Source organism: Cebus imitator, unplaced genomic scaffold (genome assembly GCF_001604975.1).
Source record: "Cebus imitator isolate Cc_AM_T3 unplaced genomic scaffold, Cebus_imitator-1.0 Scaffold347, whole genome shotgun sequence".
Lineage (NCBI taxonomy): Eukaryota > Metazoa > Chordata > Mammalia > Primates > Cebidae > Cebus > Cebus imitator.
In genome coordinates, this window is record NW_016107662.1 from 503,986 (window position 1) to 521,275 (window position 17,290).

Here is a 17,290-nt window from a genome sequence, read left to right on the forward strand (position 1 = left end):
GCCATCATTCTCAGCAAACTGACACAAGAACAGAAAACCAAACACTACATGTTCTCACTCGTAAGTGGGTGTTGAACAACGAGAACATATGGACACAGGGAAGGGAACATCACACACTGGGGCCTATCGGGGGGTAGAGTAGCTAGGTGAGGGATAGCAGAGGGTGGGGGGATTGGGGAGGGATAAGATTAGGAGAAATACCTAATGTAGATGACGGGGGATGGATGCAGCAAATCACCATGCATGTGTATATCTATGTAATAAACCTGCACATTGTGTACATGTAGCCCAGAACTTAAAGTATAATAAATAAATAAATAAATAAATAAATGACAAATGGAACCTAATTAAACTGAAGGGCTTCTGCACAGCAAAATAAATGATCAACAGAATAAACAGACAACCTACAGAATGGGAGAAAATATTTGCGAACAATGTATCTAACCAAGGTTTAATATCCAGCATCTATTAGGAACTTAATTCAAAAAAGAAAAAACAGCCCCATTAAAAAATGGGCAAAGGACATGGACACCTTTCAAAAGAATAAGACACATATATGGCCAACAAATCTATGAAAAAATATTCATCAGCAGTAAACATCAGAAAAATGCAAATCTGGTACCCTCTCACCCCAGTCAGAATGGGTATTATTCAAAAGTCAAAAAACAGATGCTGGCAAGGTTACAGAGAAAAGAGAACACTTATACGATGCTGGTGGAAATGTAAATTAGTTCAGTCACTGTGAAAATCAATTTGGAGATTTCTCAAAGAACTTAAAACAGAACTTCCATTTGATCCAGCAATCTCACTACTGGGTATATCCCCAAAGGAAAAGAAATCATTCCACCAAAAAGACACATGGATTCATATGTTCATTACAGAACTATTCGCGATAGCAAAGACATGGAATCAACCAAGACATCCATCAACAGTGGACTGGATAAAGAAAATGTGGCTCATACACACCATGGAGACCTACATACAGCCAACAATCACACGAAAAAAGGTCAACATAATCCATCATTAGAAATGCAAATCAAGTGCTCGCTTCGGCAGCACATATACTAGAAATGCAAATCAAAGCCACAATGAGACACCATCTCACATGAGTCATAATGGCTATCATGAAAAAGTCAAAAAATGAGATGCTGGTGAGGTTGTAGAAAAAAAGGAATGCTTATACACTGTTGGTGGGAGTCTAAATTAATTCAACCATTTTGGAAGACAGTGTGGTGATTCCTCAAAGACCTAAAATCAGAAATACCATTCAACCCAGCAATCCCATTAATGAGTATTTGCCCAAAGGAATATAAATTGTTCTGTCATAAAGAAGCAAGCATGATGTTCACTGCAGCAATATTCACAAAAGCAATGACATAGAATAAACCTAAATGTCCACCAATGGCAGACAAGATAAAGAAAATGTGGCATATATACACCATGGAATACTATGGAGCCGTAAAAAAAGAATGAGTTCATGACCTCTGCAGGGACATGGATGGAGCTGGAGGCCATTATCCTTAGCAAACTAATACAGGAACAGAAAACCAAATACTGTACATTTTTCTTACTTATAAGTGGGAGCTAAATGATGAGAACACATGGACACATAGAGGGAAACAACACACTCTGGGGCCTACTGGAGGGTGGCTTTCTGTTCCTCTACTGGTTTGCTAAGGGTAATGGCCTCCAGCTCCATCCATGTGGGTGGGAGGAGGGAGAGGATCACGAAGAATAACTAATGGATACTAGGCTTAATACTTGGCTAACAAAATAATCTGTACGACAAACCCCCATGACACAAGTCTACCTATATAACTGTGAAAGGAAAATAAACTGGTCCCCCACAAAACCAATAAGCTAAAAGAAAAACTCTAGCTGGAAACTGCTTAGGGTAAACCTGCCTCCCATTCTATTCAGTTATCCCTGTGCTCACTGAGGTAAATGCATATCTGATGCCTCCTTTGGAAAGGCTAATCAATGCAACTGTTTGTCTCACCTATCTGTGACCTGGAAGCCACCTCCCACTTTGGGTCTTCCTGCCTTTGCTTCAATTTGTCCTGACTTTCCAGACTGAACCCATGTACTTCTTACATATATTGATTGATGTCTCAGGTTTCCCTAAAATGTATAAAATCAAGCTGTGCCCGGACCACCTTGGGCACATGTCAGGACTTCCTGATGCAGTGTCATAAGTCCACATCCTCAACTTTGGCAAAATAAACTTTCTAAATTAATTGAGACCTGTCTCAAATTTTGGAGGTTCACATAACAAACCTCCACATGTACCCCAAACCTAAAAGTAAAGTTTTCAAAAAAGGAAATGTAAGTATGATGGAATACTATGTGGCCATTAAAAAAGAAATTATGTCATTTGCAATAATGTGCATGCAGCTGGAGGCTGTTATCCTAAGTGAAATAACACAGGAAGAGAAAAACAAATATCACATATTCTCACTTATGACTGGGAGCTAAACACTGAATACATATGAACACAAAGATGGGAACAATAGACACTGGGACTGCTTGAAGGGGGAGAGTCAGAGGAAAGTGTGGGATCGAAGACTATCTATCAAGTACTCTGCTCACTCCCTGGGTGACAGTATCACTTGCACACTAAGGCTCAGTGACATGCAATTTACTCATGTAACATATCTGTTCACATACCCCTGGAATTTAAAAGTAGAAGAAAAAAGAGAATATATCATGTATACTGAAGGTAGCACAGCAACAGGGCAAGGATGGTCATTTCAGTAAAACATGCTGAAACAACTGGATATCCATATATACTTTTCAAATGTCCTCAGAAAACAAATCATCTAAAAAAATTTTAAGTGAGATCAAAATGAGAAAGACAAAACATTAATGCTTGCAGAGTATAACACAGGAGTACATCTACAAGGCTTTAAGATAAAGAAACACTCCTTAAATGATACACAAAAAAATACTAACCATAAAATAAAAACAAGAAATTTCATTAGTAAGATTTAAAACAGTAAGGTATAGCCTGGGAGAAGATATAACACACATATCAAATAGAGGCCTAATAACAATCATAATATAAAGTTCTTTTATAAATCCACATGAAGGCAAATAAAAACAGTTTTAAAAGATGCTCAAAATAATACTTCACAAAAGATTTCCAAAATGGAAAAGTTGTTCAATATCATTAATAAAGAAAATTCAAATTAAACTACTCTAAATACTACTACACAATCACCAGAATGGCTAAAATGAAAAAGACAATTTCCAAATGTTAAGGTAGACATGAAGTTATGTGAATGGTCATAAACAACTGGTGGGTTTTAAATCCTTACAAGTACTTTAAAAAACTCTGGGGCAGTGTATACGAAAGTTGAAATGTATACAGGCATACCTTGAAGATATTGCAGGTTCATTTCCACACCACCACAATAAAGCAAATATTATAAAAAAGTGAGGGAGTCACACAAATTTTTTAGTTTCCCAATGCATACAGAAGTCATCTTTACACTATACTACAGTCTATTAAGTATACAAAAGCATTATGTGTAAAAAACTGCAATGTACATACCTAAATTTAAAACTACTAAACTGCTAAAAATGCTAAGAACCATGTGAGCCTTCAGCAAATTGGAATCTTTTTAGTAGTAAAGGGCCTCGGTGTTGATGGCTGCTGACTAATCAGAATGATGGTTATTGAAGGTAGCTTTGGCAATTTTTTAAGAATAAGACAATAAAGTTTGCTGCATTGACTGACTCCTTATTCAGAAAATTTTGAATTTTGCTTCATAGCATGAAATGCCACTGACTAGCATTTTACTCATAGTAGGGATTCTTTTAAAATTGGGGTCAATCCTCTCAAACTCTATTGCTGCTTTATCAACTAAATTTATATACTGTTATAAATTTTAGAAAATGTACACACACACACACATTTAACAGTCGGGGTCTCACTGTGTCACACAGGCTGGACTGCAGTGGTGCAATTATGGCTCACTGCTGCCTTGAACTCCCAGGGTCCTCCCACCTCAACCTTCTGAGTAGCTGGGACTATAGGCGTGTGCCACCACACTTGGCTAATTATTTTATTTTATTTACTTTTTTTATTTTTAGATGGAGTGTTGCTCTGTCGCCCAGGCTGTAGTGCAATGATGTGATCTTAGCTCACTGTAATCTCTGCCTCCTGGATTCAAGCGATTCTCCTACCTCAGCCTCCCGAAAAGTTGAAATTACAGGAATGTGCCCCCACACCTCGCTAATTTCTGTACTTGTAGTAGAGATGGGGTTTCTCCATTTTGGCCAGGCTGGTCTTGAACTCCTGACCTCACATGATATGCTTGCCTTGGCCTCCAAAAGTGCTTGGGATCACAGTCGTGAACCATCATGCCCAGCTTATGTTGATTTTTAAGTGGAGTCTCACTTTATTGCCCAGGCTATTTTCAAACTCCTAGCCTCAAGCCATCCCCCCTACCTCTGCCTCACAAGTTGATGAGCTCACGAGTTGATGAGATTATAGGAATGAGCTACCATACCAAGTATGGCTACCAGGAATAGATCTCACTTCAAGAAACCACTTTCTTTGCTCCTCCGTAAGAAGCAACTCCTCAGCTGTTCAAATTGCTGCAATTCAGTCACATCTTCAGGTACCACTTTGAATTCTAGTTCTCTAGCTATTTCTACTAAATCTGCAGTTACTTACTCCAGTGAAATCTTTAACCCATCAAAGTTATCCATAAAAATTGGTTGGAATCAACTTGTTCCAAACTCCTGTTAATGCTGATATTTTGACCTCCTCCTATGAATCATTAAACTTTTTGATGTCACCTAAAATGATGAATCCTTTCCAGAAGGTTTTCAATTTACTTTATCCAGATCCATCAAAGGAATCACCATATATTGCAGCCATAGCCTTACAAAAATGTATTTTTTAAATAATAAGACTTAAAAGTCAAATTAATTTTTATCCATGGACTGCAGAATGGATGTTGTGTTAGCAGGCATGAAAACAACAGTCCTCTCCTTGTCCATGTCCCTGTCCATGACCAGGTGCACTGTCAATGAACAGTAATATTTTAAAAGGAATCTTCTTTTCTGAGTAGTAGGCCTCAACAATGGACTTAGAATATTCAGTAAACCTTGCTATAAACAAATGTGCTGTCATCCAGGCTTTGTTGTTCCATTTATAGTATACAGTCAGAGTATAGTTAGCCTAATTCTTAAGGGTCCTAGGGTTTTTCAGAAGGATAAACAACCATTGGCTTCAACTTCAAGTCATCAGTTGCATTAATCCCTAACAAGAGAGTAAACTACTCCTTTGAGTCTTTGAAGCTAGAAATTCATTTCTCCTTCCCAGATGGCATCTTTTTTAATAAAAGTTTATTTTGTCTAGATCGAAAATCTTTAGTGTAGCCACTTTTATTAATGATCTTAGCTAGATCTTCTGGATAACTTGCTGCAGCTTCTATATTTGCACTTGCTGCTTTACCTTGCACTTTTATGTTATGGGGACAGCTTATTTTCTTAAACCTCATGAACCACTCTCTGCTAGCTTCAAAATTTTTGTAGCTTCCTTACTTCGGTCAGCCTTTGTAGAAATGAATAGAGTTAGGGCCTTCTCTGGATTAGGCTTTGGCTTATGGGAATGTTGTGGCTGGTTTCATCTTCTATCTAGACCACTCAAACTTCTTATCAATGATCATTAACCTCATACCTCATATTACCATAATAGATGTAGTATTAATGAAAAAGTTTGAAATATTGTGAGGATTACCAAAATATGACAAAAACACAAAGTGAGCATATCCTGGTGGAAAACGTGTTGATAGACTTGCTTAACACAGGATTGCCACAAACCTTCAATTCGTAAAACACTCAACAGCTGCAAAGCACAATAATACAAAGAGCAATAAAACGAGGTATGCCTGTATAGAACTGTATTCCTAGTACAATTGAACAGATGAAAACATTTCAAACCAAAAGATATGTTCATAAAGCCTTTAATCATAAGAGCCTAAAACTGGAAAGCCAAATGTTCATCAGCAATAGAACAGATCAAGCATAGTGCAGAATGCTAAATAAAAAAAATTAAACTACAGCTATACTCAACAACACTGATAAATCTCAAAAATGTATGTAATGATGTCATACGAAAGAATTTATATGGTTTGAACCCATCTATAACAATTCAAAAAGTAAGCAAAACTAAATTATGGTGTTTAAAGAAAACACAGGAAAATGGCATGATTAGCATAATGGTAAATGAGCTGGAATGGGAGAGTTAATTGAAAAATACCTTTTGCTACACTGGCAATTTCTTGGCCTAGGTGGTTTTACATTGGTATTCATTTTGGGAAAAATCATCAGGCCCTATATTTTTATTTTGGACAATTTTCTACGTGTAGCATTTTACATTTTTTAAAAGGTTCAAAAGGACAATTATTTAAGTCATAGAACCTCTCATTTATCAATAATGATAGCCAGATAAAAAACTTTCAAATTTATAAAATAGATACATTTATGGAGTGAAGCTTCAATGGTATTTACAGATAGTAAATTTAAATAATTCACCTAATGTTATTAAAATATCATTTAATGTGAAAAACTAACTTACATAGATATATCTATTATCTAAAGTCGATATGACATATTTTTTCTTAAAAAAAAATAAGCATTCTACAGACTAAGTATAAGCACTTTACATGCCAACCAAGTGGATTAGAGAGAAAAATGAGTACAGTTGTCCATTTTCCAGGACTCATGGCAAAGATAAAAAGAGAACCTGGTTGGTTATGTGGATATACAAAGCAGAATGGTTCAGTATGCCAGCACGTTCCATAGAGTAGAAGATGCAACAAAGAAGACAGCGAGAGGTATAGAATTAGAATGTTTGCTTTTTCAGAGCAAATGCATTTCAGTTATGTTTCAGCCTTCTGCAGAACACCATAAGAGTTTTTCAGGCACTAAATATTCATTAAATTAAGTATTAGATAAAGATTACTAAAATATAATCATTGAAAACTTTATCACATTTTGCCTTCTTAAAAAAAGTCATTAAAATTTTTTAAATTAAAAAATTAGTCCAGGATACTATACCTGAATAAGTGATGCTGCTTTATTTTGAACTCTTTCCAGCTTATCTTTTTTTAACATTAATAATTTTTTCTGTGCTAAGACTCTCCGCCAATATTTCTGAATGATAAGTGCTGCATTAAGTTTTTTTCTCAATCTTTGTTTTCTTAGGAAATTGATTACAGCTGATTGAATAATTCTTGCAGCTTTATCTCTCTCCTAAAGTAAAAAAGTCAGCAAATGTAAATTAAACACTCAGTTAAAACCTTATTCTTTGTAAGATAATTATGTGTCAAACATCAATCAAATTCATCCTGGAAATAAAACACCCCCACACTTGCTGTGTTCATCTTTGGAATACTGATAATTCTAGACATGTCGAAAGGGCTAATAGGTTGGTTTGCAGATATATTTGCATGATGAAACAAAGATTCCTAAGAAATAGTCTAAGATAAAGATCATACAGGTTTGATCTATCACAGATTCTCAGGAATCAAAATAAAGGCCATTTGAAGTATAATGTGGTATGTTTCCCAGATTTGGGTCCACTGAATTCATGATTGACTTTTAGTAAAGGGGTGGATTGTATGAAAAAAAAAATGTTAGAGAATTCTAACAATTTGAACAAAGCAACAAAACACTAAAAGGGAGAAACAAAATACCTCCTCCTTTAGCACAGAATACATTGTGGCCTTAGGCCATAGAGGTTCAAGGGAAAGAGTATAGTTTGGGTTATGAGGAGTGGTATCTGAGATGCCCAACACTCATGGTCAAAGAGGAACCAGCTCCCCAGTTACGTTAGAGGGCAGTACCCCCCACATCTCTATTTGTTACTTCTGATAATAAATTGTTATAAATAATAACATATTCTATGTCCAGCACCATTCTGAACACTTCATGAATAACCCATTTAAATCTCACAACAACCAACATAAGAAACAAATGGACAAATACTACTCTTATGATCAGTAGAAAACTAAGGCAATGAGTGAAGTGGCTTGTTAGTTTATTGGGAATACAGCCAGGATTTGAACCAGTAAGTTTGGCTTTAAAGTTACTTTGCTATACTGTCCAACACTAGATTTATCACTTTACTTCACTGGAATTGGAGACTAGAAATGAATTATTTCCTCTGGTGGAAAGGAACAACTTAGGGCAAGCATGTCTGGCAATTTTTTGTGTTGCTGAGACAGTCCACCATGCAAGGGTAGGCTCTACACAGAGATTAGCTATAATTCCAATTATTAATTAATGACAATCAGTGGATGTTATCTGTGCATGAAAATTGTACAATACGAGAACACAATCAAACTGTTATTAATAACAGTTATGGAAATAATCAAACTTATTCTTATATACAAAAAAGGTGACCAACAGATTGAAACACAAATAGTAGACAATGGTAAGGGCTATATATTGGATAATTCCTATAGGGAGAAAGAGTAAATGATTCTAAAATTGGGCTGGGGAATCACATATATAACAAGCTGATTAAGTCATCTAACACCATTGTAAATGCCCCTGTGAAACCTATTGCCTTTAGGCTGTAGAGGCTCAAGTTAAAAGCACACCTCTATTAGAATAAATAAATAAATAAAAATTTCAAATGTTGCACTTCAGAAGTATATCACATTTGAGTCAAAAGCTGCAAGGGTCAGGGCATTCATGGACAAAATAGGCTCAAGTAAATTGTAACTTAACTCGGTTTTTACATCATCTTTATAGTACTAAAATACAAATTTATAGGTCATTAGAGAAGTTAAAGATGAAAAACAAAGAAATTAGAAGAGGCAAATATATTACCAAATTTAGCAACTATTTGAAAATTTACATATACTGATGATAAAGGTTTCCATGCCTGTGGTCACTAAACCTTTTTAATCATACTGTTGTTGAGTCAGTTAGGTGCCAGCTTATTTCTTTTATCTTGCCTCATATATATAGGGCCAAATTCTAGGACTTCTTTTGCTTTGAAGTTTATGGCTATTGGTTGACAGGAAAAAGAGAGAGCTGTAATGTACCAGGGGATGCTTAAATAGTTCATCAGGTAATTTTAGCTACCTGCCAAAGTTTCTGTGTCAGTTTGAGCCACTCCATTATTAACAGATTTATGTAAAGTATAATAACATAAAAGCAAAATACAAAACCTGAAAAATAGCTATCTCAAGTTAATGTTTATATGTTTAGTAGCTTGTAATAACACAGGGAGCCTGCTGCTTAGTGTTCTAAATAGAAAATGGAAAGATATAATTGGATGTGAGGTAACTGTATAAAAGAGGGCGTATGGTCACCAAGAGAAAGGAGAGAAGTAGTGGTCTGACTGGGTCCAAGAAGTTTAACCATAAGTCTAGAAATTTCTCTTAATTTAGTCCTTCAAAAAATGAAAACTTCTACTACTTGCATTAAAGAAATCAAGAAAAGGAATGTCACCAGCAAAAAGCTAAGAAAATTCTACAGTTAATGTCTGATTAAGGCCAGGTGCAGTGGCCACGCATATAATCGCAGCATGGTGGGAGACAAAGTCAGGCAGATCACTTGAGGCCAGAAGTTCAAGACCAGCTTAAGCAATGCAGTGAAACCCTGTCTAAAAAAAAAAAAAAAAAATACAAAAAGTAGCTGGGTGTGGTGGCATGCGCCGATAATCCCAGTTCCTCAGGAGGCTGAGGCACAAGAATTACGTGAACCCAGGAGGCAAAATTTGAAGTGAGCTGAGATGGCGCTATTGCACTCCTGCCTGGGTAACAGAGTGAGACCTTGTCTCCAAAAGAAAAGAAAAATCTGATTAATTGAAGGCTATCTTGAGCAGAAAATAAAAGCAGAATGCATATGTATCTATCTCTTGTAATTCTAAAACTCTCATTTGATGCAATATACAACGGGTGAATCAAATAGCTTGAGGACTGGCCAGGAGAGGCCCTTTCCTGAAATCTTTCCTAAAACAATTCTGCTAGAACTGTTGGAAGCTCCTAGGGGAATTGTTTTAGGAAAGCTTTCAGGAAGTTATTCTCCAAGTGATATGTAGGTAGGGAGGCAGATCCTGAGTTGAGGGGCACTATAGGGCACAGAGCATATGGAGTAGCAGAAAAGACCATTTGTGAGTGTTAAGATACTGCCTGTTTCCCAAACATTACAATGAAGACTCTGAGTAGGGCAAAAGCAAATTATTTCAATTACTCTTAATTCCAAGTCTGATGTGGCATGAAAAAACATATATTCTGTTTAAAAGTTGCCAAAATTTAGCTGTTTTACACAGCTACCAAGAATTGTATCACAGATGCATATTTCATACTTGAGAAGGAATATAGGATGGAACATATTTATGATAAATTTTATTAGGCACGGCTGCTTTTTTTTTTTAAGTTTTCCAAAAAATAAATATAGTGCTAATTAGTAGATGGAATAGGGAGACAAAATGATTGAAATATTTGTTCAACTTGATCAAGGAGAGCATTTCTTAGATTATTAAAAGTAACAATTTTCTCAGAACTTAAGAAAACTTTTTTCACATTAAGAAAATTTTTGTACTATCGGGGTCACAAAGGGGAACAATAAATGACAACTCTATTCTTATGCCCAGATCTTAGCATTTTGAAAAATTAATAGTAGAAACCAAAATACCACTTTTAAAACTAATAAAGGATAAACTGGAAGACAGCTTCATGGCAAACAAAATAAGCTTACTAATTAAATCACAAAATCAGCCACTTGATGCCCAGACCCAGGCAGCACTACTTGAGGTCAAGCCTCACAGAGTACAGAATAAAAAATTAATGGAAAGCTCCTGCTCTCTAGAGGCAGGTTAGATTCCAGTAAGAGGGAAGGAAGGGCTGAGTCAAGCATCCCTATGTATTCCTCACAAATTTAAAAAGCAGATTAAGTTATTCGTCTTCCCCCGGAACAGACTAAGTGAAGAGGTGGACAGAGACTGAAAGACATATCAAATGAAAAGAATATTAGCAATTAGGCAGAAATACTCATACTTCCCCAACCCAAAATATATATACACAATTATTAAATATATCTTAATGACGTCATACATCAGTAAAATGTAAAATCATGTCAAAAATCAATCAACTGATATGTTATAAAGTATAATTCACACTATATTGGTTTCATATTCTAGGAGTACCTGATGGCGTTTGAGATCTGTTTTTAGTTTATATTTTCTCCACGTTGTTTGTATGAGTCGAGCAGCTCTTATTTCTTTACGAAGATCCAAAAGCCTTGCACAAAGAAATGACAAATAGGTAATAACCACCTAAAATAAAAACCACAAAAGATAAAAACAGAATGTCAACAGAGAATTCAGTACTCACTATCATCTTCTGAGACTTATTATTGAATTATTAATTAAGAAACTCTTCTTTTACTTACCTTTTCATCTGGAATTGTATTTGACATATCTGAATGATTAATCATAGCAGGTATTCCACCAAGGTCTCTAACTGCAGACCTAACCAAATGAAAATTTTTCTTTTCATTTTCTAGGAGCTCTTTGTATAGTTCTGAAGTATTTTCTATTACGCAGGAGGAAAAGAGAAATTAGATATTTGTAGCCCAAAATCAGACATGGCAAAGAATCAGAAAAGTTAATTAACAAAAAGGGACTAACCCTGATCAATTGCTTTAAGAGACATATCCAGAGAACTTTCATCAGATTCAGATGATGAATTTAATACCACTGAACCAGTTTGCGTACATTCCACAGTTTGAGTAGTACGCTGACATATAGCGTCAAATGGCACATAGTAAGGATGGTAGTGGTGGATCAGGTAACATAATACACGGCCATCTGAGAAAGACACCGTAAAATTCTCCACCTGATTGAAAATACCAGAAAAACAATTAACTGCATTTAGAAAGTAATATAGATACAATGATTTGCAGAATACCTGTGAATGATAGAGGAAGAGACTGGAGTGACAAATCTACAAGGCAAGAAATGGCAAGTTTGACTGGTAACCTCTAACATTTAAGAGAAAGAAGTAAAACAGACTCTCCCCTAGAACCTTATGTGAGAGCATGGCACATCCAACACCTTGATTTCAGACCGCTAACCTCTGGAACTGTGACATAATAAATTTCTACTTTAAGCCATGTAGTTTGTAGTAATTTGCTCTGGTAGTCTTAGGAAATTACAACAATTAGCAATGAGAGGGGAAATACAGAGATAGTGTCCTGTGAACCTCTAGTTATAACATGTTTATCAACCAATCCTCACATAACCTTGTTTTATGTGTGTTTCTGATTCAATAACATTAAACTTGTGGCCAACAGCCCTATAATTCATGCCTGCATTAAAATTATTTAACGCATATATTTTCTGTATAAAGGCACATCACAGTCTTCTCCTAAGAACACTAGACAGGACTTAATTAGTACACTTGAAGGCCATTTTAAACAGGGAAATCACCAATAACAAGCACAAAAGATGCAAAAAAGCACAATGCTAAATAGGTTCCAAAAAGGACACTTGTTTACAGTGCAAGAGCTGAAACAAAAAGACACAGCACCACCTTGTTTGACATCAACTGGAAATCAGTACCTAGGCATTCACACATGTCAATGAATGACCACAAAATGCTGTAACTACTATTTTTGGCATCAAAAAGAAATTTTAGCTAGTATGCAAATTCCAAATGTGGAATTAATTAATACCGACGATCAACTTTGGCTCTTCAGTATTTAGTTAAAACATAAAAGATTATCCATATGTTTAACATTTTTTCTACTAATAACTTCTTCAAAGTATAACCATATTGCAAAGTTTACCATATTTTGCTACACATACCCTGTATCACTTTCTGTTTTTTATTTGTTACCAGATAGTTTATCCACGTGTTTAGGGCAAATTTTTTTCACATATTTACATTAAGAAGTATACTTCATACAGAAGTACAGTATCAACCTAACAAATGATTATAGAAAGATGCAAATTTTGTTTCTCTTCCTCTATCTAGTGGTAAGTTCTTGGTTGTCCCTTTCTGCATGTGGGCTTATTTGAATTGACCTTCATAATGATACGATCCTTTTCTGTCCCAGTTCTACGCAAGCATCTTCTACTAAGACTTCCATCTAGGGCATATTTTTCTTAGTGATAAAATTATCATGTATCATACAGTTAGTGACAGATTAGATGAAACATAGTATACAACACATTTATTCATTTGAGGAAAAGTTTGCTTACACAGATGAACAAAGAAATTGAATAAAAGACTTTATGCATTAAGTTTAACTGATTTTTACCAAAATTTATTAAATATTGGGCTCAACAAAAACAAAGAAACATACCTTTTTATTATAGAAGGCACAAACGGCGTTTACCCAATCCATCAATAATTTTATGTTTTCACCATATTGTTCAAAGGAACCACTATCCCTTTTGCCTTTTTTCTTATTAGTAAGAGCATCAGAATGGCATGATAGTAGACATATTGTTTTCTTTATACTCTTTGTGTGTTTTAGAAAGGCTATTTCTTCCTTTAATTGATCTAAATTAAGAGAAATATTCACCTAAAACAAACACAAAAAAAGATAAATGCCTTTATATTTTCCACATATTATTTTTGACCCACAGAAATAAAAGTAATTATCATCTTTTTAGAGAAAGTGTGGAAGATTTTTTAAACCAGAAAGTTAAAAAATCAAAGAAAATAAAGTGCCTGAAATGGATATTTTAGTACAAAACACTTCTTTTTTTTCCAAAGGCAAATACCACCCACACTGAAGTGATAAAATGTTCAGTGGTTAAGAACATGAGATTTGGGGCCACATGGGATTTATCAATGATGTAAACTGTAGTTTCAGTTTCCTCATCTGAGAGGTAGACTTAACACCTACTTTGCAGGTGTGTGGTGAAGATTAGAATTAAATATATATATGTATAAAGCATATATCTCAGTTCCTGGGGCAAAATAAACATTATTAAATGATACTTATTGTTGTTATTTGTTATTAGATTCAAATTGTTTTTTAAATCAGTATTCAAAATTGATAAAAAGTGCAAGATGTACCAAATATATAATACCTGAAAAGCAAACGCTATTTTCCAAAGCAACCCGAGAGTTTTTTCTCTGTGCCTATCCACAATATCCTTAGACAGAATTGTATTTCCTATAAAGAAAAGGTTGTCCATTAGCATAATATATGCACATATCAATATTCAGTGAGGAGAATAAGTTTTAGCTCTACTCAGTTTTTACCATGCTCATCACTTAATTCAATTCCTCGTGATTTAAGAACTTGAAGAACAATGTCAACATTGTGCATCTTTTGAAGACGACTTATTGCCGGAATCCTGAGTTTCTTTGAGAGATCCCAGTTCTGTGTGAGAAGTTCCATGGTTCGCCTAGCAGTAATAAAATGTTCAGATGAAATTGTTATACAAAAACATATATGGAAAAAAAATCCTTCATTGAAATATAGTTATTTCCCACATAAATCCCAGCAGTTTAGGGGTTTCTGATAAGCAAGACTTCAAAAAGTATCTCAAAACTCTGTTGCTCCATAGTTGGCAAGTAGAGTTCTTATTTTAAGTCTGGGATTGAATTGCGTGAACAGATGATAAGAAAATAAGACGTACGCACATAAATGCATACATGAACGAACAGGGCTCTACAGAGAAGAAAAAGAAGAAAGAAAAGATGTAGAGCAGAGAGGAAGCACATTTATTTATTGGGATGTACTATATTCTACATATCAAGCAAGGGGTTTATTTTCTTATTTTAGTTATCATGGTAAAGCCCGCAATTAGATATCGTTACATGAAGAAACTAAGGCCCATAGAACTTAAATGAATTGCCGATGGTCATAAAGCTGGTAATGGCAATACTAAGATGAGAAATACAATCCAGTTTTACTAGTTTCCACAGTAATTCCTTTATATATTTATGTAATATATATATACTATATATAAATAATATACATACATGTATACTTAATTACTATACAAATATTTGAGTATCTATCTAACAAAGACAGGTATACCACAGTTCGAATTCAAACCCCTAATATTGTTTGACCACTAGTATTTTATTCACTAGACAATAGTTAATATTTCCCCAGAAAAAGGCAAGCCCCAACTGATTTCTGTCTGTAACAAAAAGCTGGCAGAATTACTTACAGAACCACAGCTTCTAAAGGCTAGAAAGAGACAAGATAATTCTGGGCCAACCATCCAATCAGTTGTAGACCAACCCATCACCCATGGCATTAATAGAGTAACCATTGCAAAGCATTCTCAAGTGACTTAAAGATCTATGAAACAGTCATTTTGCTGACACTTAACAAAACAGAAATTTGGTTATGCAAGATCGACCTCTTAACTACTTAGAATTCCTAACTGACTAAATAACATCAACACCCAACATTTCTAAGTCCTCAGTAACTCCTGTAAAAGCATAAAAACAGGCTTTCTGGCAGTGCCTGGTGGCTCACGCTTGTAATCCCAGCACTTTGGGAGGCCAACGTGGGTGGATCATCTGAGATTAAGAGTTCAAGATGAGCCTGGCCAACATGGTGAAACCCCAAAATTTTTGTATTTTTCCATCTCCACTAAAAATACAAAAATTAGGCAGACGTGGTGGTGGGCGCCTATAGTCCTAGCTACTCATGGGGCTGAGGCAGGAGAATCACTTGAACCTAGGAGGCAGAGGCTACAGTGAGCCGTGATCACCCCATTGCACTCCAGCCTGGGAGACAGGGTGAGACTCCATCACAGGAAAAAAAAAAGGGATGGGGGGCTTTCCTTGTGGAAAAATAGCACTCAGCATTAAACCAATCCTTGTTCCTCCTAGAAAGTGGAAAAAGTATAAAAACATGAATTCCTATTGGCCATAATATTGATGTGGTGACTTGAATTTATGGAATAAACAAATTAACCAACTAAAAAAATAACGTGAAATATTTTAAACAAAATGATCTTAGCTCCTATGGAACTGCTCAAGTGAGACAAAGCTGTAGTAATGTTCAAAAGACTATTAACTGATGAGAATACTCATCAGAAAGAAAAGAATGTTCATGGAAATTTTAGCATAAAAGAAAGCACAGGACATGTAAATTGTTTTTGAAAAACTGGGGATTCATAAAAATCTAGGACCTTGTCCTCATAAATGTCAAAGAATTCCTCCATTCTAGCCAAGTGGTCCTCTGACCTCTGCTCGAACCTTCCAAAACTATGAACTGCTTTCTTCCTACAGACATGTCTGAATATTGGCAAGTTTTTATACCAAACCCACACTGATCTTCCTGAAACTTTCATCGTTCATGCATAATTATTTTGCTTGGCCATAAACAATCTAATCGCTTTTGAGTATAAGACAGTTCTTCAAATATATGAAAACATTTATGTCCCAGAGTTTTCTCTTCTGTTCCGTTTCTCTAAATATTCAGTTCCTTCAATGGGTTTCCATGAAACATGGATGTAATGTTTTTAGTTTATACTCCAAAGTTATCTCTAGTAGAAACAAATTTAAAAGTATATCCAAAGAACTTCTTTCCTATTCAGTTGAGTTTTTAAATAATTTGAATTTTAACATGAAGACTGCCTGCAATTAATTTTAGCTACAATATAAGCAATTAAAATCTGACAAAAATGTACCAGGGTCAGGTAAAGAATTTGGTTAAGTTTTAACTGCAGCAGAGATATTTTACAAAGACCATACATTAACATTTAACTAGCTGTTTTGAGGCATAACAACTTCCTAAATACACAGAGAAAAAACTTTCATTGCTTTGAAGAAATCTCTTGCCTTGACCCCAAAAGTGCATCCCTGATAGGGATGCACTTTTGGAGTCATCTCCTATATTTTGGAGAGTTCCCTAGAAATAAAATGAGTATCTCCAACCCAGGTATCCTGAAGAGGCCAGTCATGGCAAAATGCTAAAGTCCATTCCTTCCAAAGCAAAACTGGCTGTCCATTATACATACTAAAGCCAATTTTGAGCATTCCAGTTTGCTACTGAGGAAATACTGTGTAATCTGAAGTCAGATTTCATGAGTTTATGTCTAGATTCTACTGTGGAAAACTTTGGCAATCTATTCTACCACTTCATCTCATTCTCCTCATATGTAAAACAAGGTTGACACTACTAAAAATGGTCTCGAATGATATAAAACTCATGAAACCATTGTCAATAAAAAGTGTTATTTCAATGTTTGGTATTTTAATTAGTTTAATGCTCTTCCCAACTCCTATTCTGAGACATCAGTAATTATTATCCATGAGCCCTACTACCATGC

At 35.2% G+C, this 17,290-nt stretch overlaps 1 protein-coding gene across 1 annotated transcript in view; it reads right to left on the reverse strand.

Annotated features, from left to right (window-relative positions):
- ASPM (assembly factor for spindle microtubules) overlaps positions 1-17,290 on the reverse strand; it is a 62,113-nt gene that overhangs the window by 30,240 nt on the left and 14,583 nt on the right. Inside the window, exons 11-17 of the mRNA XM_017506052.2 lie at positions 14,253-14,398; positions 14,078-14,163; positions 13,342-13,563; positions 11,663-11,870; positions 11,425-11,567; positions 11,180-11,308; positions 7,075-7,269 (exon numbers count right to left, since the gene is read on the reverse strand). Of these exons, the coding sequence (XP_017361541.1) occupies positions 7,075-7,269; positions 11,180-11,308; positions 11,425-11,567; positions 11,663-11,870; positions 13,342-13,563; positions 14,078-14,163; positions 14,253-14,398 (1,129 nt within the window). The remainder of the gene's footprint in view (positions 1-7,074; positions 7,270-11,179; positions 11,309-11,424; positions 11,568-11,662; positions 11,871-13,341; positions 13,564-14,077; positions 14,164-14,252; positions 14,399-17,290) is intronic.